Genomic DNA, 23162 nt, shown 5'->3' with positions numbered 1-23162 from the left:
CTAACTACCAGAGTGATCTTGTCTCCTTGACAATGTTGGTAGCACTTCGGTTTGAGGCTAAAATCACTTAGTAACGTCAAGCATCATTTCAAAACTTGCTCAGGAGTGACCAGGATATCTGATTGTCAATTGGGGCTGGACCAGGCTTCTGTGGGGCTTAGAGCTTATACAATTTTGGAGACACTTAAAAATAAAAATACTGGACAGATGGGGCAATAGGGAGCTATTGTTTAGTGGGTACAGAGTTTTAGTTCAGGAAGATGACAAAGTTCTGGAGATGAGGGTGGTGATGTCTGCACAAAAGGGTGAATGTATGTCATGCAACTGAACCGTATGCTTGAAATGGTACATTTTATGTATATTTCACTACAGTAAAACATTTCTAAAACCTAGAAAATAAAATAAAAAATCCCCACAAAAATATGATACAAAATTGCCAGAAGCCCTCCTAGGGCCTTGGAAGTTTCCAGGTGAACAAGGGGTCCTAAAGCATAAGCTTTATTATCTTCATGGTAAATCTGTCCCATTTAAATCTGTGTCACTATTTTAAAAAAAAAAACTATTACATAAGCAGTACATGTGCTTGTAGAACATCAGAAAATAGAGACAAGTTTAAAAAACAAACAGCATATTCTTACCTCCTGGAGAACATCACGGAATAGTCATGGGTGTGTGTGTGCGTGTGTGCACGTGTGAGAGAGAGAGATTATGTTCTAAAAATTGTTTTTAACTTTTTTATAACCTGTATTATCTAGCCAACACTTTCTGCCTTTGTATTTTGGTATACTTTTATCTCGTCTCATCTTATCTAATTTCTAGGCCATGTTAAAATTTCTCCAATTAATTCCAGTTATTCTTACAACTGATTTATCCCGATAGGTATTCAATCCAGGACCACACATCCCCCTTAAGTTTATTTTAATCTAGTACAATCCTTTTTTTTAGGACACTTACTAGTGGAAGCAGTTGAGGCAGTTGGCCCTCAGAATATCTCACCTTCTGGATCTTTCTGGTTATTTCCTTGTGGTGTTCAGTTTGCTTGTCTAGCTATTATTTTTCCTGTGAAATAGAATTTATACCTAAAGGGCTGATAGATTCGGGTTTTTTTTTTAATTAAAATAGTCACTATTTCTTAGTAAAGAGCTAGCATGGGATCTGTAAGATATTACCCTTCTCTCCTAAAGAATGTCCATAGAAAAATACATTGAAAGAATATATATCAGAAGAAAAATGATTCCAGGAAATAGAATAAAGTCCTTGACAAGAATCTTCTCTGCATGCTCAAGGGACCTTATAGCTCCCATGAAATAAGCAAGCAAACAAACAAAATCAGAGATATCAAAATAAGATGAAAAGAGGACCTGATGAGGTAAGGGAAAGGAAAAAAAATCCACTCAATATCTGACAGTCACATTAGAAGCCACAAGAAATGGTGACATGAGAGTAAACCGAGTCAGTGACATACTTAGTAAGTCAGAGACGACCACGTGGAATACAATAAAGAAGGGCAAAAGATGAAGAGAATAGAAAGAAAATGACAGATATGGGAGACACTTATGTTGACCCAACATACGGCTAGAGGCCCTGATGAAGAGGGAACAAATGGAATTGAAAAAGTAGTCAAACACATAAAAGAAAAAGCCATTTCTGAAACAAAAGACCCAATCTGGCACACAAACGGATTTACTCTATTCCAGGTAAACTGAGTAAAGAAACCATTAAGACCAGTGAAGTTCCTAAATCTTAGGCACAACAAAAGCATCCTACTACAAATATCCGGATAGAAGAAGCAGACAATCTACCAAGGGGAATAGAATGAGACTGGTTTCAGACTTGGCAACTTTAAATGGCATGAGGCAATGCAATGATGTGAAGGAATGCTGAGGAGAAAGGATGTGACCCAACAATTCCACAAACGGGATTTACACTGAATGACATCCATTCAAGTGTAAAGGAAGCCAAAATAATCTTAAAATACTAAGCACGCTGGGATAAATAAATCTATAAGCTGGTGCTTAGAAGAAAAAATTATACTAGCTAACAGTTTAATTTTTTATAAAAGGAAGACACAGAACATACAATTTGAAATAAGAAAACACAAATAAGTACAAATAACTACAGGCTCCTAGGTGCATGAGGCTTATATGAATTATTTATAGTCTAGGTAGTCAAAAGACCTCAAAATATAGTGACTTAAAATAGAATTTTGATTCGCTCTTACACAGTAGTCCAAAGATAGGCAGTCCTGAGCTGGTGGAGTACCTCTGCCATTGTCAATATGTCACTATCTGTCTCTGGGTTTCAAGGGGACTGCTCCAGCTCCTGCCATCACGTTTGCATACTGGCCAGTGAGAAGGGGAAGGGGGAAGGGGAGGGCACACTCCTTCCTTTTAAGGGCATGACCTAGAAATGGCATAATCAGTTTTGCTCACATCCCATTGGTCGGAATCCAGTCACATGGCCACACCCAGGTGCAAGGGAAGCTGGGAAATGTAGCTTTTAGCTGGATGGCCATGAGCCCACCTAGAACTGGGGTTCCGTTATTTATTATTTAAGGAAGAAGGATGTCGGTATATAATCAGTGGCCTCTGCAAAGAAGCCACATCACAGAATTACTCCGACATCCACAGTAAATACAGTAATCATTTTTTTTAATGCCAAAAATTTAGTAGCAACCTAACAAGAGGTTAAGTGGTGGCCAAAAAATAGAACAGAAAATCTGGGTATGGCCTGATAACAGAGAAGGAAAGCTATTTAATATAATTGTGTGTGTTCTCACAAATTACCCACACCTACTCCTACCCGTCCCCCCAAATTGGAGAGAGGCAGCCTGAGGGAGTGAGTAATCAGCTCTGGGAAAACAAGAGAAAAGTCTGCAAGAGGAGCAGCCCCCATTGATCACAGCATTGCCTCAGTAGAGGCAGAAAAGCTCAGCTGGGCTCTCTGCTTTTCAGATCTTCAGGCTGAACTGACACAGATTACCCCATGAGAACAGGATATATATACCCCCACCTAGAGAAGAGGACATTTTAAACACCGCCAGGACAGAGCGTAGCCCAGGTCCTCCTCACTGGACACACAGTCCAGAAGATATTGGAGATGAGAAGTGAGTTGGGGTGAAGGTGCAATAGACAGGATGTGGCTGTGGGGCTGGGGAGGGGCGGGAGAGAGCCTCAGGAGGGGGTGATGGCATGGCTGGGATGGTACTGGGGCCAAGTGATGCTGTCAGGGACTTGCTTCCCTGAGAGCTAAGAAGGTGTGGGACCAGCAGAGCAAAGCAGCTTCAAGGAGCCGCGCAGGGTGAGATGGGGGTAAGAAAAAGTGGAGAGAGTGAAGTAGGCTAAATGTTGCTGCAAGGTATCATCAAAGTCAAGAGGGCAATGTTGAGGAAAAGGTCAATGCTCCAATATGGTGCTTCTCAACCTTGTCACACCCAAATCCCCTTTTCATGGCTAATACATTGTAACTCCCCGTTTACCATTCTGAAATAAAATTCAGTGATTAAAACCTACCTATATATATTATTTTAAAAAGTCAATATGCTAGCCTAGCTGTAATATAAAAGAAAAACACTGTAATAAAATAATATATGTTCCAATATGGAAATACTGGTGCATGACTCTATTAGAGGTCGGAATGTAATATAATCAGAAACTTGTGCCCAGAATGCAGTCTTTACAAAAAAAACCCCAATAAACAAAAACAAAAAAACCCTGTAAAGGTGTATTGAATTGGCTACTCAAAGACAGTAAAACTCCATAATAAAATGATAAGTGGGGTCCCAAATAGTCAATCAGGCTCGCATGGTGTTATAGTGAGGTTAATGAAACGCTTGAGATTAGCCTGCTCAGCCAAGGGGCTTGGGCGCTGCTGATCCAATCCACTGGGGTCCCAGCTGCAGTGGGGCACCACCTGGTGGCAGTTACCCTCTCTGCTCACTTAGACGTATGAAAGAATGCCAGTTCTTGGGGCTGGCTGGGCTCCTTGGCTTAGCAACTAGTCTGCTCTGAGCCTGCAACCAGAGGTCTCCGTGATGACGCTGACAGGAATGGGCACGATAGGGACTGACGCCTGTGAGAAGAGGCCCAGAAGCCATTGTCCTCCTGCCCTCTGGACTTTGAGAATCGCGAGCGGCCAGCAGCTTCTGCTAAGCTGTTCTGGGTTTTGCTTTTCTCATCTGTGAAGTATAGTTCATAATAACAGCTATCTCCTACAATTAGAAGAATCACATTCGAATGTTGATGAGGAGACAGTTTTAAAAATGGGAAGCATTTACAAATGGAATGTCCTGAGTGTGCGTGTGTGACAATCTCAAGCCGCTCGTTGTCACATTCTTCTTGCATCTAGATATATCCCCTGAATGGCAGTGAAGGGAGGGAATGGCTGTGACAGAAATCCCTTTCCTGGGGCGCCTGGGTGGCACAGCAGTTGGGCATCTGCCTTTGGCTCAGGGCATGATCCCAGCGTTACGGGATCGAGCCCCATATCAGGCTCCTCCGCTGTGGGCCTGCTTCTTCCTCTCCCACTCCACCTGCTTGTGTTCCCTCTCTCGCTGGCTGTCTCTATCTCTGTCAAATAAATAAATAAAATCTTAAAAAAAAAAAAAGAAATCCCTTTCCTTCTTTGTGCAAGGCAAAACGCCTAACTGGAGACTTTAGGGGGCTGTAAAACCATTTTAGAATAAACCATCTGTGACTATTTCTTTGTATGTCATGGACCCATGGTATGTTTCCTATTGCAACTATTAACATTCAAAGCCAGTGTTTTGTTTGGGCATAATTAGAATTTTTAGTGATATTTTAATTAAAAAAACATTATCCACATGCCCGGTGGGGAAATTAATTTATCCTAAGTCAGGCAGGAGTCGGAGACTGAGCAAAAACCAGAGCAGCCCCTCTCAAAACAACTCTAGATGGTTGTATCTGGGGCTGTCTCCATCCAAGTTATAGCTTCTGTAAGTGGTCTTAGCTTTAATAATTCTAAAAGTTCATTTTTAAATGCTTGTTTTATGAAACTTTACCACTCTCAGCTGTTGTTTCCCTGTTTTCGAAACCATAGTCTTGTGGATTTCTCAAGATGGAGCCCTTGTGGGCTTTCCAGGTTTTTTTGTCTTCTGTTTTGGCTTGGTTTTTAAGCAGGGTAAGGAAGACTTTATTGTGGCGGGTGGGGCAGGGGGAGGCTATCACAATTATTCTAGGGACCATTGTGATGGAATTTTGCAGTGGGGAGAGGTCTTGGGCTCAGCTCCCAAAGAAGCTGGGGGCAAGTGGGAATGTATAGCCAAGGGGCAGGGTGGGGGTCGGTGAATAGAAAATTACTGAGGAAATCTCAGGAATAAGGGGTGTTCTTGCTGAAGATAAGACCTCTGTCTTTTGTTTTGTTTTCTAAATCAAAGGCCCTTGGTTCTGAGAGTTCTTTAGTGAATTCCTTGGTACCCTCAGGATGCGGGTGAGGACTACTCATGTCTACATTTCTGGTGTCCTGAGGATCTCTGCTTCCTCTACCTTCTGCCTCATCAATAATACTAGAGTCTTTTTTTCTTTAAGATTTTATTTATTTATTTGAGAGAGAGAGAGGGAGAGAGAGCACATGTGGGGTGAGGGGCCGAGAGAGAAGCAGACTCCCCACTGAGCAGGGAGCCCATGGGGGCTCCATCCCAGGATCATGACCTGAGCTGAAGGCAAATGCTCAACCAATGAGCCACCCAGACGCCCAGTAACACTAGAGTCTTAATTGACCAGTCGTTTGTTATTTTTCTTAAGATTTATAAGGGCATTTGGGAGGCTTTCATCTCCTTCCATCACACATTTCAAGTGGGTCTGTCTTGGTATTATTCCTTGAGGACATTTTTTCTTTTCTCTGAATTCCACTTCAGACACTTTAAGATGCATTCTTACATTGTTTTGGCGATTGTTTTTGCATATGTCTTGTCCTGGTGGGGTCTAAGTGACTCTGGATCACAATGTTTTGTTTCTTTTCTCTTTTAAATTGTGTGTTTATTGGCTATTAAAAGTTTTCCTAACCCCTTAGGTGGTGTTATTTTCATCTAACAAATAGTTTCTGAGAAATCAATCTTAATGATAAGTCCACTCAGCAAAGGCCACGGTTTCTTCCCGTGTAGGGAGGTGTGGGGGGTTGGGAAGGACAAGGTGGCACCAGAGCTGGCTATGGCAGAAATGGGTTTATTTAACACCGTTTAAGTGGGTTTCTAGCAGGAACCAGGCACTGGAGGATACACAAATGAATAAGATATCGATGGCTGACATATTTGCCTACACAGCACCGGCTTTTCTAGGAACAGCGTCACATAGTTAGACTTCATGGTTGTAAGCACAGAAACTGACAGGTCAACCTAAGCTGCAGGGAATTCATCGGAAAACTATTGGCAGGTCTTTACCACAAACGGAAGTTAAGGGAACCAGGCTTGGGGTATAGGCAGGGGCCAAAAGAGAAGCAATAAACTGGATGGAAGCCCAGCAAGGGTCACATTGCCAGGGTGGCCTGGTCATGGCTCTGGGACATGGCAAGGGTCTGTGGATGAAAACTTACTGAGAGGAAACTTCAAGAGTAAGGGACNGCAATAAACTGGATGGAAGCCCAGCAAGGGTCACATTGCCAGGGTGGCCTGGTCATGGCTCTGGGACATGGCAAGGGTCTGTGGATGAAAACTTACTGAGAGGAAACTTCAAGAGTAAGGGGGCCAGGGGCGCCTGGGTGGCACAGCGGTTAAGCGTCTGCCTTCGGCTCAGGGCGTGATCCCAGCGTTATGGGATCGAGCCCCACATCAGGCTCCTCCGCTATGAGCCTGCTTCTTCCTCTCCCACTCCCCCTGCTTGTGTTCCCTCTCTCACTGGCTGTCTCTATCTCTGTCAAATAAATAAATAAAATCTTTTAAAAAAAAAAAAGAGTAAGGGGGACAATATTCCTGGTCAGTATATAAAATTCAGGTAAGTCCCTACAATGGACCTGAAGAGTTAGCAGAGGGAGTGGTTCCTGGAACTAGGGAAAGTGTTGGGTAGAAGAGGCCACCATGAAATGAGCAGACTCTTTCTGTTCAGGGACACAGCCCACCCTGATGTGGCAAACAAAGGCAAAAGAAAAATTAAATTTCCTTACTACTTACGGCCCACTGACAAGTCCTTGAAACAGGCAGTGTGACATTCCTCTAGGGACTCAGCTGCCTGGATGTTAGTGCTTTGCTGAGGGCAAAAGGTGATCTTAACCCGACCACCAGGATCCTGTGAGTTTACTTCAACATATAAAAATTCCTTTGGAAATTTCCTTTATCTCTACCCCCCAAGATGCATGTTGGCAATCATGCCCCAAGCATATGGCCCACCGATATACATCTGAAGGGTCTCATGACAAAGGTTTTATTAGACAGTAATAAATAACCTTTTCCAAACAATCTCTATCTCCTTCGAGGTCCTGGAAACCTTGCTTCCAAAATTCCTTAGAGACTTAGGCTATGCCCAACCCCCTCCCAACCTGAGAGTATATTATCGGCCACTCCTTGGGACCCCAGTGCAGCTATTTCTGCCCACCGGTCCCGTCTCCATGCTTTAATAAAACCACTTTTTTGAACCAAAGACATCTCAAGAATTCTTTCTTGTCCATCAGCACTGAACCCTAACATATTTCCTACATCACACCTTCCGTGACTACAAGGGAGGAAGGCATTGTCTTCACCCCATTCTCCTCTCTCCCTCTGATCTCCTACCTGCACTTCCCACTGGCCAAACCCACCTGGACTCCAGAGGCAATGGGCCCTTTGATATAGCCTAGACAGATCAGTTTGGAGAACAGGCAGGAACTATTCTGGGGCACGGAGAAGAGGGAGAAAGGAGGAGTGGATTTGGAGGGAGAAGGGAAGATAACTGGCACACGGAGGCACAAGGCCCAAGCTAGGATTCCCGGATATTGAATGCTAAATGGATAAACACAAGGACGGAGAACATGGTGGGGACTTATTTATGCCAGTGAGTGTCCCAAACAGAGTGTAGATTAAATCCAAGTCCTGGGTGCCACCCTAGGTCTGCCCCTTCCAGCTTTCCCAGTTTCTTCAAAGGTCCCTTTGATTCTGCGAGCCATTCTCAGGTGGACAGGAGGACACACAACCCAAGCTCTCTTTGCCTCAGAGTCATCCCTCTTCCTTGCACCTGAAGAACTCTGATATACAGATAGGTACCAGAGAGGGGGTTGCAGGTTGTAGGTCCCCAGGGAGTTTATCACCCCGACAAGATGGCATAGAATGTGGCACGATTCCATCTATATTCCGGGATGAGAACTTGACTGTCAATGGTCCATGGCCATTAAATGACCAGCTGTTGGTAACTAGGACCATTTGATGACAGAGGGTATCTGCTGCAAGTAGGTGCTTGCTGCCTTAGGACAGTATAAAGGGAAGGAATTCCAGGGCACTGGAATACAGTGGGGCCTTCCGGGTGGCTAGGGGGCCCAGTCAGTTAAGTGTCTGCCTTCGGCTCAGGTCCTGATCCCGGGGTCCTGGGATTGAGCCCCATGTCAGTCTCCCTGCTCAATGGGGAGTCTGCTTCTCCCTCTGCCCGCCCCCCACCACTGGTGCTCTCTCTCTCTTTAAAATAAATAAATAAAATCTTTTAAAAAATCCAAACAATGGGTGCTTCTATTGATACTGAATAACTTAAAAAGAACAAAAGTTAAAACACTGAGATTTGGGTCTCTGGGTTGTTGGTTTACGAAGGCTGTCGGGGTCCCAGCTTTGATCCAGTCTCTTGTGTAAAAGAGCCACAATGTAACAGTGAGACTCCATCAACTGCAACAGGGATAGCAGACAAGACCCAAACCCTCGGGTCCTTCTGAACACTCCCCACTGCCCATACCATGGGAGAGGAAGCCTTTCCTTCCTTGTAGGGGGTTGCTGAACGTTCCCCTCCGTGTTACTAGGCTGGTAACCAGAATTCAATGCCATGGTGCCCCAGTGGCTGTAGGTAGGTAAGTATGGGAACCAGCATAGGGAAGAGAAGGTATTACCCAGGAAAACATAGTGAATTGGGCAATTCTGTCTGTAAAGTCTGCGAATACTGATGAGAATAACTTTCAAGGCACTCCGTCAAGGAGGGAGAGCATGATTTTAGAGAGGGCTGATTTTACTGGTCTGGATGCTCTTACCATAGACTGCATCGTAATCGTGCTATTTCTCATAGCGCTGGATATTTCTTATAGTTTGCTGTGTTGGCTGAAGCAAAGCTGGATTCAACCTGCTTCACCTTAGAGAACAATGAGGGCCAGAAATTCCTCGAAGCGATGTAGAAAAAGGAATTCAAAGCCTTTGGGACACAAGAAAGTTGACTTGGATCTATCATGTACCTACTATTGCCCTTGCCTGACACTGTCCCTATAAAGGTTCTGCATACCTGCACATCTCTCCAAGGTTTTGAGAAAGCACTGGAATGCTGAAGAGGTTCTCTTTAAGCTAGTAAATGGGCTCTGTAATCTCAGTGTAAAAAAGAGAAATCTGGGGGCACTCAAGGACCAGAAGCACAGTTATACATGATCATCAAAGCTGAGAATGGTTTGACCTTTCAAGATTCTGTGCTTGCAGTTAATTAATCAAGGATCTTTGGGGACGTTTTTCATGCCTTCTGGCTGCCTGTACTCCTTTTTGGGGATTTACACATCGTGAGCTTCCCCTCCTGCAGAGGAAGTCAGACCTTACTTTCTCAGCCTCCCTTTCCGCTAGGTGCCTCCTGTAAGCGGGATTCTGCCAAGCAGACTCACATGCATGAGACCTTGACTTGGCTGTGAAAAGCATAAGGAAGCTAGCACCAGTAGAGAAGTTTCCTCGGGGGCGGGGAGAGTAGAGCATCCGATTTTAGAAGGCAGGGATGACAGACTCCAGCTCAGGGCCACTGGTGGGAGCTGAAGTGTGTGTGCAATAGCGGGGCATGGGGTCTTTGTTGGAGCCGTCCTGCAACCTGGCTGGGCTGTTGTTCCTTGTCCAGGCTGTGTAAGCCTTCATGCCTATTTCTCTCTTGCCTTTCCAGAGAGTCTGTCAGCTACTGGCTAGCCTTTGAGCTGTTCCTTTTATGCTTGAACTAGTGAGAGTTGGCTATTGACAACTAAAAGATCAGGACTGAGTTAGGGTCTCTAGAAGTAAAGTGGGGAGGCAATGACTCAGGTCATTTGTAATCACCAAATGAAAGCCGGCTCTGATGGATACAGTTAGAGAAGCAGGGCTGCTCACACTCCTCAGTCCTCAGCCAGTGCTCACGCCCCAGCTCCTTTAAGGGAGGGAAGGCTGGGATCCCTAACCAGGGACCCTATGACAAACACCATAAACCACCTACCATGAGCGTTCCCCCTAGGCATCCCCAAACAGACCTTAGGCCATTTATGGTGAAACTATGCCCTCGTAAAAGGGAAACGCAGAAACTTTCAGGGACCACGGCTACCGATTCTGAGTTAACACCGACGGGGGACCCCAAACGCTACTGTGTAGTCTGCCCATCAGAATGGAATCCCTCGGACACAGCGTTGAGTCAAAAACTGTTTCAAAGGAACACACAAAGGGTAAGGCGATCTGTCTAAACTCTTCATCCCTCTCCCGAAACACGCAAGTGACCAAAACAACCCACTTCGACCTTGAAATCTGGGTTACTTAGCAAGGATGTGCGGAGATGCTTGGGGCCCACGGCGGGGCACCCCTCTGAACAGAGAGCAGAGAGTCACATTGTGGTGGACATTTGTTATTATCCGCCACCAGACATCCGTTCTCCCAGCTGTTCTTTTGTGACACCCCTCCATTTCCCTTGAGACACCACCCAGGCTGCCGCAGCATTGGACAAGATGTTCGATCAGCCACTCTTATCTGAATCCGCAGAGCTGTTCAGATGCCAGTGCATTCGGCTCGGGCTCGGGTTCTGCCTCTTCAGCGGTCGCTTTGAGTCTGTGAACTAACCCGTATCCTTCCAATTAATTCCCTTTGGTTTAAATTAGAGTCAGCTCCTTCTTTGGGCAAAGAACTCTAATATAAAGTGGTATCTGTTCTTAAAGAGGTCCTAGTCCCACCAAGGAAATGGCCACGTGAACAACCGCAGCGGGGTTGAGAGAGGTTATAAACAGGCGCACGCAGCGTAAGTGGTAGCGCCGAGCTCCAGCAGCAAGGACCAAGTATCGCGAGAGCAACGGGCAGCTTCGCAAGGAAAGTGGCGTGCGTCAAGTGAAGGATGTACCACGCCCTTGCAGTCCGTAAGCGCATGGCGCATTTAAGAAACTGCAAGTTTAGTGTGATGGGAACAGGAGGTGCCAGGGAAGCAGCCTCTGGGGACGTGGAGAGGCTGGAGAAATAGCCCTGATCATTTCCTATCAAAGAGTTTGGTTTTTATCAAGGGTGAGCTGTAGTCAGATTTATGTTTGAGAAAGATTGCTCTTTTGCAGTGCAGAAGAGAAATGGAGTGGGAAGAAATCAGAGAGTCATCGGACTTTGGAGTGAAACTGGGTTCAGGCCCTAGCCCTGCTGCTTACTCCCTGTATGACCTCGAGCAAGCTCTTGAACCTCTCTGTGGCTCACGTTCATGTAAAATGTGCTAACAAGAGGATCTCCTCCCGATGAGTTGTATGGATTAAGTGATCTTTGTAAGGTCTTAGCATAAGGTTTGGCACGTGGTAAATTGCTAATGAAGTTAGCTGTTACCGTCATAATGATGAGAGCTAGGGAGGCCAGCTGGGGTTATTACGGTAATCTAGGTGAGAGCTGATGGAGTCGTAAACCAAAGCAATAGAAGTGACGGGGGAGATGCCCTAAATGTTGGTAACACTGCGTATCAGTCGAGTGGTTGGCCATTCATGCAGGGACACTTTGAGAGTGGCGTGGGTACATATCGATAATGATACTAGGAGCTCAGGCATAATCTGGGAAGCAAGGTCATCCTTCCCATCAGCCTCAAGTTCTGCCGCTAGATGTCCCTCACTAGCACCCGCAATGCTCAGCTTGACTGTAACAAGCTGGAAGGAAATGTGGTTTTTTTTTTAAAATTTTTATTGGAGACAAGAAGAAACCGACAAACATCCGTTATCCTCTCAGCTCATGTCTTTTCTGACTTGGTCGGGCCAGGATTTAGCACTCAGCCCAACCCTGTGTGCACAAAGGGAGGATGGCCGCGTTCTTTCTCCCTCCCTCAATTTCCTCTGATGTGAACTCTAGGAAAGAAGGGCCTCCAGCCTTGATTTACAGACCAGTGGTTCAAACACTGTGTCAACTTTAATGGCTTTCTCTCCCACATCCTCCCTCCATGCAGGTAACTTGTCTCTCTTCCTCTCTCTAATACACCCAGCGTCACGCACAGCCTCTGACACCTAGCAGGAGCTTGATAAATGTTTCCTGCATATCGTGGTAGTGTTTTCCAAGTAAATATCTGCCATTGGTCCAGAGGCTGGCCCAAGCTCCTGCTCCCCCCACCCCATATGCATGGTTACTGTGTCTTCCAGGTTGCTGTCATTAGGTCCAGGGTAGGAAGAGTCAAATCAAGTAGGCCTTCCAGTGACAGCTGGTCATCGTCAACCGTAACCAGAAGCCATGTCTTTACTAGCAACCAAGGTTTGCATGGCCTAGAGCGAGCCTTCATGGCCTTACACTAACATGGGGTTTGCTATTGTCATAATGGGGGGTGGTAAAGACTCAGTTCCTTGCTTGAGGTAAGTGGGGCCACACAAAGTTACCTCCCAGTTGGTCATCATTGTTCTCCAAGATTTCTTTGACTTTGCACTGTTAGCAGTCCTGCCTCTGGTTTCCCCTACCCCTCTGAAAGAGGACGTTGTGTTTCTCCCCCAGCTGCTTCCTCTGGACTGGATTTCTTGGCTTTGCTTGGCTGCTTTGGGTTTTCAACGGAGCAGACAGAATATTTTTCCCACTTATTTCCCTAAGGGGTGAACTCCTGCTCCTAATTAGTCCATCCCCTGCCCGAAGCCCCACAGAGCACAACCTATAACAATTAGGAACTCGGAGGTTTATTGGTGGAAGTACAGAAGCACTTTGTTATAAACACCATCATACCTCTCCCGTGGTCTTTGGCCCACAGTGGGAAAACAGCGATATAGGAGGCAGTAGCAAGTTCACGGATCACCCTGTTTGGGTTAGGTGTCAGGGTCCCAAAAGGTTCTCTCCTAGGGAACTGGCAACAGGAGCCTGCAGGAAGTGCTCATCTGGATTCTCTTGTTCCCAGAGACTGTGGCTCAAGGCAGCTCTCATGGGTTTATTCAAGTTGACTGGAGATGCCACTCTCGAGGGTGTCTTATAGCTGTCCAGATTGTCTATTTTGATGGCAATGTTCGTGTTACTGTTGGAGCCCAGGAATTTGGGGGTCATGGAAAGCAATAAAAGAAAAAGAAAGTGTGGTTAAGAATTTAATTTAAAAACCGTTTTTAAATTCTGTCTTTTCCAGTACAAGTGCCTTGAGCACAGACGTGAACGTGGCAGTGATGGCCAGTGACAACATGTATGTGTGGTGTGATGTATCAAGAGGGACTTGAGCAGAGAAAGCCAAGCAGAAGGAAGCCTCGAGCTAAGGCCTGCTCTGAGGGACTGGAACAGAATCCCCTCCAAACCCTAAGTGTCGCCTTTATGTGTTGAGAACCTCATGTTAAGTAACACTCAAAGGGAAGATCTGAGCCCCCTGGGATCTGCTTGAGGCCCACTGAAACCTGCCAGGCATCACCATAACACCAAAGAAAACCTAAGACAGCTCTCAGAAACAGTAATAACTGAACAAAAAGTCACAGCCACATAGTGCGTCTAGGAAAACACAGAGTGTAGCTACATTTCTTAAAATTTTGATTCTAAGTGAAACACATGCTCATTTTCTTTCTGCACACTCTCCTTTTATCCTTTCATTTCCCTTAAGACATTATCTGCTTTGTTTGCTCTTGTATTCTCCCCGGTTTAGGCTTCGTTTTGGAAATAATTGTTTCTTTAAAAAATGTCTGATTCTTTCTTCAGTTTTATCACCACATTTATAAATCTTTTAAATTCTGAGTTGCGTTGTTTTTTCATATATTCTATCACTTTAATTTCTTCCAGCTCATTCTGAGATGCTGGGCTGTAGCTTTCACCTGTTTTGCAGGCACATCTTTTAATGTGCTTTCGTTGTCTAAGCGCTTATGCTTCACATACTCCTTTTTTCCTTAAGTAATTTTACGTGGGGTTTGATTACTATCCTTTTCTGATAATTCTTTTGTCTTTTTGTTTTTTGTTTTTTGGTTTTTTTGGTCAGAGAGAGAGTGAGAGAGCTCAAGCAGGGGAAGCAGCAGGCAGAGGGAGAAGCAGGCTCCCCGCTGAGCAAGGAGCCTTATGTGGGACTCCTAGGATCATGACCTGAGCCAGAGGCGGCCTCTTCTAACCGACTGAGCCACCCAGGCGTACCAACAGATGGTTAACTTTCGGGAATGAGGGTGGGTCAAGGTAGCTTTCTGGTTTGGGCTCTAGAGCTCCCTCTTGTGTCGTTTTTGTGAAGTGTTTATGGCCCTGTACTTTTTACGATTCCGGGGGCTGTGTTCCTCTCTCCTGTCTTTAGCTTTAAAAGAAGCCCTGCTGGAGAAGACTCCCTTAAAGGGCAAGGGGGCTCTGACAGCTAGTGCCTGGGTGGCATGGATCCCTGCAGAGCCAGGGTCTGAGGGGGGTGGTGGCTGGATGGAAGGAAGGTGTCAGAGCGTCACCAGAGTTGCAGTGGGGAGTGAGGGGGGTGTTGGGTTTGGGTTGTCAAAGAACCCAAAAAAGCTCATAAGAGAAGTGAGCTTTAAATTAGGAAACGGAACAAGAGGAGTGACGACCCAGTCCCCACCACGGAGGACCATCTGAACACAAGGCCAGGCTGAGCGAAGCTGTGAACAGTTCAGAGTTATGGTGATTATCAGGCACCACATGTTTTCGTTTCAGAATTGACACTGCTTTTGCAATTTAAAGGGACCAAAGGACCTTTTATATTCTAAGGGGGAGCCCATAGGCTTCTGGGGCTTGTCAGAGAACCAGCTTTTATCTCGGGGCAAGAAGAACACTTCTCCCACTGAAAAAATTATAAAGAGAAGAAAGAAATAAATTTACATTTTGATGATGCCCTTCAAGTCGTACTTGTTCAATGTATTGGTTGCACGATATTGCTTTTGTTTTCCATCACCTGTCGCACAGAGTCCCATACAATTACTTAGCAAATTAGTAAATGGCGTTGGAGCCATCTCTGCTTTGGGCTACTGTCTATTCTGTCCATTTTACAGAACAGGTAAGTGAGGCAAAGAGAACTCCGAACTGTCTCACCCAGGGGACCACGGTGAGATGGGACCGGAGACACTCAAGATCTAACTCCCTGAGCCTGCTTTATTAGCTTACCCTTCTTTGAATTAATTTACTCATTCCTCATTCCTTTTATTGAGCACTGTCTATGAAAGCACTGAGGTTTGCCTAGGAAATATGCAGACCAATCAGCCACAGACCCTGTTTCCAAGGACAGGCTTATAGTAAAACCAAGGGGAGAAGTCGTATGAATAACTGTCTTGAATAAAAAGAAGGAACTGACGTGGTTTGGCGGAGGGTGTCACTGACGCCACCCACGGCTCAGCGCGGCGGGAAGGGGTGTTGGAGCTGCCTGCTTGGAAGACCTACCTGTCTGCTGTGAGTTGGGGCCTTCCTGAGATGTTCGAGAAACTGCCACTGGTCTGCTCAGCCGCCAACAGCATGAAGTTTTCGCTGGGCTGAGTGGATGATGGGAGGCTGCTTTCAGGCTGGGTGGAGAAATTTACAGTCAGATGACCAGGTCTGCACTCTGAGAGTTCGTGGCCTCCTCGGGCCAGAACCTTGAAGAAACTCACTCGAATCTTCCAGCCTATACCTGGGAACCGATTCCTTAAACATTAAGCCCTGGAATCATCGGACCACAATTGGGCCCCTGGCAGGATCATCTCCTCCTCTCTCTGATGGGCTGCTATGGCTACTGCTCGCAGACATAAGAAGCCAGGGCCCGCAGAGCTGTCAAGCTGAGTTTGGAAGTTAGTGACAGCAGACCTAAAGCCTTCAACTTAAAAGAGAGGAGGAAAAGTGTTTAGATTTGGAAACCTGAAGGCATTAGGCAATCCAGCCTATCAGGTTCTTTCTTTCTGTGCCTCTACCCTAACCAGGTCCAGGAAAAGCCTTCTCTGTGTCAAAAGGCGTGGGGGTGGGGGGAGCCTCAAATAAACTGAAAGGGAAAAGCAAATCCCTGGGGGAAAGATTTGCAGAAACTTGTGACTTAAGGGATAAAATTCTTGATGTAGAAAAAGCTTTATCGTAAAAATCAATTTAGAAAAACACAAAGCTGCCAATAGAAAAAATAGCCAAAGAACACAATAGACAATGCAAAATATATATATATATATATAAAACAATATTCAAATTCACTGAAAATCGAAGACCTGTTATTTTTTGTACCTATTGTATTGGAAAATTTATTAAAATGTATACTTCTCAATTGTGATAAGGATATAGTGACACAGGGGGGCCTGGGTGGATCAGTCGTTAAGCCTCTGCCTTCCGCTCAGGGCGTGATCCCAGCGTTCTGGGATCGAGCCCCACATCAGGCTCCTCCGCTGGGAGCCTGCTTCTTCCTCTCCCACTCCCCCTGCCTATGTTCCCTCTCTCACTGGCTGTCTCTATCTCTGTCAAATAAATAAATAAAATCTTAAAAAAAAAAAAAAGGATACAGTGACACAGACACTCATTGGAGAGGGTATACTTCGGCATGAACTTCCGGGAAATAATCCGGCCACATGTATCAAGAGCCTTAAAAATGTTCATACCCTTTGAATTCTGCTTCTAATAATCTATTCTGAGAAAACAATCAGAAAAGTGGACCATACACATAAATGCTTGTTTTAGCATCACTTACAATAATGAAAAGTTAGAAACAACTCTAAATGGCTGATAATAGGAGAATGGCAAAGTGAATTTTAATGCATTCATACAACTGCTGAACAGCATGAAATTATCAAAATGATGTGCATAAAGAATTTTAAAAAGAAATGGGAAAATGCTTCTGATATGATCTAAGTTGAAAAAAGCAACATTCAGAAACCTAATATATAGTTAATATCTTCAAATATATAAAATAAAAATTAATTTTAAATGGAAGACTGCTAAGAAACAAAACGAACGAACATGGGAAGAAAAAGAAAGGCAAACCGGGAAACAGACTCTTAACTATAGAGAACTGAGGGTTGCTGGAGGGGAGGTGGGTCAGTGGGGGATGGGGATTAAGGAGGGCACTTGTGATGAGCACAAGCATGTTGTGTGCTTGTGTTCGCGTGTTGTAGCTAAGTGATGAATCACTAAATTTTACACCTGAAACTAGTATTACATTGTATGCTAACTGGAATTTAAATAAAAACTTGGAGAAAGAAAAAATAATAATAAAAATAAATAAATAAATAAATAAATAGAACCTGGATTAGATAGACTCCTAGGAACTTCAACCTAGCCTCTAACCTTTAAAGAATAAATGTTTTTAAAGAATAAATGTTTTCAAAGTTTTAAAATACTCAACAATGTGAAAGCACATGCAAAATTCTTCCGTTGATATGAAGAAGACAGCATAACTTTAATGCCAAAACCTAATAAGGATCAAACAAAAAAAGAAAAATAATAATAAATAAAATGAAAGACTGGAAGGAAATATGCCAGAATGTTCTGAGTGATTGCCTGGGGTTGGAGAGAAGTGGGAGCTATTTTTCTGTACTTTTCCAAATTTCTTCAGTGAGCATTATTCTTTTATAACACTGAGGGGGGGGGGACCCAACAGAAAACAATTTTTAAGTGAGCTAAGCACTTTAGAGCTTTTTTTTAGGAAAAGTAAATGAATTTGCTTTTTATGTTTGTAGACCTCAGTCTGGTGTGTGCGTGTCATTGACCCTTGAAAATGAAGTCTGCCCTGACAAGGCCAGACTTTAATATCATCAGTCTTCTGAGGCGCTGCACTCCCCACCCCCACCCCCCACTCCCTGCAGGTCTTGGCGGGAGACCCCACTTACTGTTGTTCTAGTGGAACTGTTGGACATTTTGGGCACCAGGCAGTGAGTGAACCGGATTCTTGGGTCTTTGGTGGTGATGGACAGACCCTTCTGCAGAATTTTCACCAAGCGGATCCAGAATTGAAACACGGCCTCTGGGTGTTTTTCGTGGAGCCTCAGGTAGTAGATCTTTTCGGTCACGGTCCTAACCCGCAGGATGCGTTGGAGCCGGTCACAGATTTGTAGCTCCACAAACTTCAGGGGGAGGATCCTAGACACAATCAGGAAATTGTCATAGTGAGGAGCTCACCAGTTCAATCAGCCACCCTGTGCCTCCTGAGCTCCCGGCCCAACCGCCCTAGGCTCTCGCCTCTGCTTGGGGGATGCCCCAGGGAGGATGCTCGTGGCCTGGGAGTGGCAATGATTAGTAAGACAGACCCTTCCCTGACTGCCAAGGCCTTCATCGCTAAAGAACCTGCCCACATCAATAATAATGGCAGACAGTCGATGGAGAACATCTCATTCAATCCTCCCAACAACCCTCCGATGAAAGATACTATTAATTCCATTTTACAGATGTCGAAACTGAGGATCAGAACAGCTAACCGATTTGCCCAAGTTTAGACCTTGGTAAGTAGGACCTGGAACTGAGGTGTCCTGACACCATTTCCAGATCTTCTCCCTATATCCTAGTTACCTGTGTTGAGAAAGTTAAGAAGGATGGATGTCCTATACATGCGGTATATTTTTTTTCAGTTTTAACACTCCATAATCCCATCTCACTTTCATACCCCTCACCTTTTTTTGGGGGGGGGGGAATCCCCTAAGTCTATAAATATAAATAAATTTATATATCTATAAGTATAAATGAAGACAATATAAATATATAAATAAAAATGTAAGAATATATATAAATAAATCAATATAAATATTAAATAAATAAATAAGTCAAAATAAATAAACAAACAAATAAATAAATGGAAGCCAAGATCCTGAAAGACCAGGCAGAGATGGGGACGAGTGCTCTCTGCTCACAGCACCAAACACAGTGCCTGGTAGACTAAAGAAATGTTTGTTAAATTAATGAGTGAATTCTACATAGTTTATACCTGAACACACTGTCTTTTTATCTAAAATCCAGCCTCAAAACAATGCGGTCTTCCCACCCCTTCCGGCCCCTCCCTCCAGCCTTTCTTTACCTGCTGAGGGTGACCTCAGGAGCACAGTCATGTGTGCTCCAGGAGGAAAACTGACCCTGGGGCCAGGTGACGTTGGCCATCAGGAGGACATTAGGGAGTGGCAAGGAGGGCACCGAGGAGGTCACCCCGAGGATCACAGTGGTAGACCCTTCACAGACATCCATCCAGCTTCCGGGCTTAGTGACCTAGAAATCAGCCCCAGGGACATGGGTCAGAGAGAAGCTGAAGACAAGGGTGAAAGAACAGGAGTGCTAGAAAGCAGCACATCCACTTGGTGACATACTTGGAGCACCTGAGCTTCTCGCAGGTGTGCAGCACCCTGGGCGGGCCATGACCGGCATTCATCTTTCCTGTGGGTCTCCCCATATAGACCAGCTCACTGGTAACAGGAAACTGTGTTGCCTTTCTTTGTGTCCTCTGTGTTATCTTGCTTTAAAGATTTTGTTTGTTTGCTTATTTATTTATTTGTTTGTTTGCTTATTTATTTAATTTGAGTTGGGGGGAGAGAGTGGGGGACCAGACAGGGAGGGAGAGGGACAAGCAGACTCTGGTGTTGAGTGGGGAGCCCTATGTGGGGCTCCATCTCATGACCCTGAGATCATGACTTGAGCCGAAGAGTCAGATGCTTAACCGACTGAGCCACCCAGGTGTACCTGCATTACTGCATTATCTAACTTTAAAAGGATGCGTTAGTAAGAAAAAGCTGAGAGGCATTGAAATTTTATTCCTCTGTCCTTGGGTAGAAGAAGCCAGCAAGGTCTAATGATCTGGAAGAGAAATTGTGTAAAGAAAGTTCCAGAAGGGGAAGAGAGTGAGGAAAGAGCTGTTGAATGGGGAAACCCAGGAAGCCCAACGTGAGGGAGGTTTGGGGAGTTTCCTGCAAGGTGAGGGAGGGCCCAGCTTGTTGCTGGATCTTGAGTGAAATAAGAACCTGTTTTCCTGCAGCATCTGAGGCTGGAGCAGGACAGGGAGACTGGATGCTTGGCGCTGGGCACAGCGTTTCCGCTAAGACACCCCCACCTCACTGCCCAGTGCGGGCAGAGTCTCCTCCAAGGAACCAAAGGGACCAGGGTAAGGAACATTTGAGAAGGGACCCCTATGTTCCCAAGACCAGAGGGCCCTCTCCCAATGCTCTAGACTTTGTAGGACCATCAGAACCATTTCATAGCCATGGTGGAACTGGGGACAAGGGGAAAGCCCCAGGAAGGACTGAAATTTAAGTCCCACAAAGCTGACTAGAAGTTACTCCTAGAAAAGTGAATTTTTATTTTGAAGGGGAAAAAAACAACAACAACATTTCTTGGAGCCCATGTTGTACAATGAGATTCATATGTATTATAAAACATAGGGGGCTGCATGCATTGACAGTAAGTGCCAGAGAAACATTTGTGGGTGATGTTTCTTAGAGGTGATGGCAGATATTCTGAGGAGAAGGGAGAAAAGGAGCCATTTACCTGTGTGGGTTGGATCCTTTCAAGTAAACTTTTTTTTTTTTTTTTAAGATTTATCTATTTACGAGAGAGTGAGCATGAGTCGGGGGGGGGGCAGAGGGAGAAAAGAATCTTAAGCAGACTCTGTGCTGAGTGTGGAGCCCAATGCCAGGCTCAATCCCACGACCTCGAGATCACGACCGGAGCAGAAACTAAGAGTGGGACTCTCAGCCAACTGCGCCACTCAGGTGCCCCTCAAGCAGACTTGTGACACCCCGGTAGGGCAGCTTCAGCAGGCGGGCTTTCCTCCTCCCCGCTGCAGTCTGAGTTTCCTGCTGCCTGGGTCACTACGTGTCCACCCAGGGAATCTAAACAGTTTTAATATCAGGTCAAAGAGAACATATTAAGAGAATAAACCGCCTGCCACAACACCACACCCCAACAGAAACGACTGGTATTTGGTATCCCAAGTCTGGATGTTTGTTCCACGTCACTGCTCCTTCTCCACAGAGACCGGGTTAGGAAGGAGCACGCCCCCTGGTGGCAGGTTGATGGCTCCACGCTGCGGTCCCCTGGAGCAGCGCAGGAACCAGGGGGCACCCGGAGCCAGGAACCGGCTGTCTGAAATCTGAGGGACTTCATCAGGGAGTAGCTCACTGCTGTGCGAAGGTATCTCCAAATTAAGCTCAGATTGTCTCCACTCTGTCCTGTAAGTCACTGCTTTGTGACTCCATTACGCAGATTCCGGACTGCAGACCCTCCCTGTGCATTTCAGCCTCCTGCCTTTGCCACCGTACTTGAAGTCCCTTGGCCTCCAGTGTCCTCCCCCTGCTCTTCCACTTACCAAAGTCTCAGTGAAGCCTCAAAGAATGGCTTAACCCCCTCTTCTGGGGCGCTTCTTCAACTGCTAAAGTCCCAAGAGTGCCCTGAACTCTCTAGACACTGGCACCGCCCCCCTCTGCTCATGCTTTAGGGATCAGCTGGTCCAAACCACCCGACAGAGCGTTCTTAGCAGCTACCATTTTATAACATGCCCTCTAAGTTGACAACTTCGTAAGTTCCTTGGCCAGGGACACTATCTGATCTCTCTGTATCTCCTGCCCCGCACGCAGCACCCAGGTGCCGACTGAGGAGTTGGTGATGCCACGCCTGCCCACGAGCAGGGTGCGCGGGTCCCAGCGAGACCTCTAGAGGGGGGCAGGCAGCCCTTCAAAAAGATGTCATGGGGCACCTGGGTAGCGCAGTCGTTAAGCGTCTGCCTTCGGCTCAGGGCGTGATCCCGGCGTTCCGGGATCGAGTCCCCCATCGGGCTCCTCCGTTGGGAGCCTGCTTCTTCCTCTCCCACTCCCCCTGCTGTGTTCCCTCTCTCGCTGGCTGTCTCTCTGTCACATAAATAAATAAACTCTTAAAAAAAAAAAAAGATGTCATACTTTTTTTTTTTAAGTAAAATCTACCCCCAGTGTGGGGCTTGAACTCACCACCCCAAGACCAAGAGTCTTGTACTCCACCGACTGACCCAGCCGGGTGCCCCAAGCTATATTAAAATGACTGCCCCAGGGATGCCTGGGGGGCTCAGTCGGTTGAGCAGCTGCTTTTGGCTCGAGTTGTGATCCCAGGGTCCTGGGATCGAGTCCCACATCGAACTCCTTGTTCAGAGGGGAGCCTGCCTCGCCCTCTGCCTGCTGCTTCCCCTGGTTGTGCTCTCTCTCTGATAAATAAATAAAGTAAAAAAAATAATAAAATGACTGCCCCATACTTTCAATGGCCCCATGTTTCCTAGGCCAGAAATGCTCACTTCCATTGGCCATATCACCACCCTTTAGGGGATGTAGGATCTGGGCAAGGCCGATCCTAGGGGCTTGGCTCTCAAACAAGGCTGTTTCTAAACCATCCCAGAGAGAGGAGGTTGGATTTCAGAGCAGGGATTCTGACAGCAAACTCCGTTCACTCTAACCAACCATCCCCTCCCCAGTGGCCCTGGGAGGGTGCCTATGGACCCTGCTTGGAGACTGAGCTCTGATGGGCCCTTTTGCAGGGTATAATTCTGTTTCCCCAAGGCGTGCGACCTGCAGGGAGCCCCATGACGCTGTAGGCACAGACTGAGCTGAACTCGGGATCCAGACCCCCTGGTTGCCTCTAGCCTTGGCGGCTTCCTTCTCTTTCCCAGGGCTTTCAGAGGCCACAGCATTTTTTGATCAACCCTGAGGAACAAGTTTTGGAAAGGGAAAGGGAGTGGGCTTTGAGCTGCACATGGGTACCTGGATAAAGTTGCTTTCAAACACCACCGAGTCGGAGAACAAGTTGAATTCTGGAGAATGAATCAGTTGACAAAGAAGGCCATCTTCCACCCCAAGTTCCACTCCAGGGCCTGGTTCCCTGACCTCAGGTGGGAGGCCCCTAATTTTACTCATTGGTTCTTGGGAAGAATGGGCTGGGGACCATCTCTGGGGCTCCACGCAGACCCAGCCCAATTCCGAGGTGTTGGTGTGACCACTACTCCCCCTCACCTCCACAGCTCCACCTCCCC

The 23162-nt window shown here is 46.0% G+C and overlaps 1 protein-coding gene across 1 annotated transcript; it reads right to left on the bottom strand.

The window, feature by feature from the left end:
• Positions 1-12967: 12967 nt before the first annotated feature.
• On the bottom strand, positions 12968-23162 carry FAM71F2 (family with sequence similarity 71 member F2). Its single transcript, XM_011230148.3, has 5 exons — positions 22894-23162; positions 19206-19390; positions 18028-18277; positions 15632-15750; positions 12968-13316 (listed from the first exon to the last, which is right to left on the bottom strand). Exons 1-5 carry the CDS (start codon positions 23044-23046, stop codon positions 13121-13123), a joined length of 903 nt encoding a protein of 300 aa, XP_011228450.2. The 5' UTR covers positions 23047-23162; the 3' UTR covers positions 12968-13120.

Source organism: Ailuropoda melanoleuca, chromosome 1, assembly GCF_002007445.2.
Source record: "Ailuropoda melanoleuca isolate Jingjing chromosome 1, ASM200744v2, whole genome shotgun sequence".
Lineage (NCBI taxonomy): Eukaryota > Metazoa > Chordata > Mammalia > Carnivora > Ursidae > Ailuropoda > Ailuropoda melanoleuca.
This window is presented reverse-complemented; position numbering and strand designations above follow the sequence as displayed.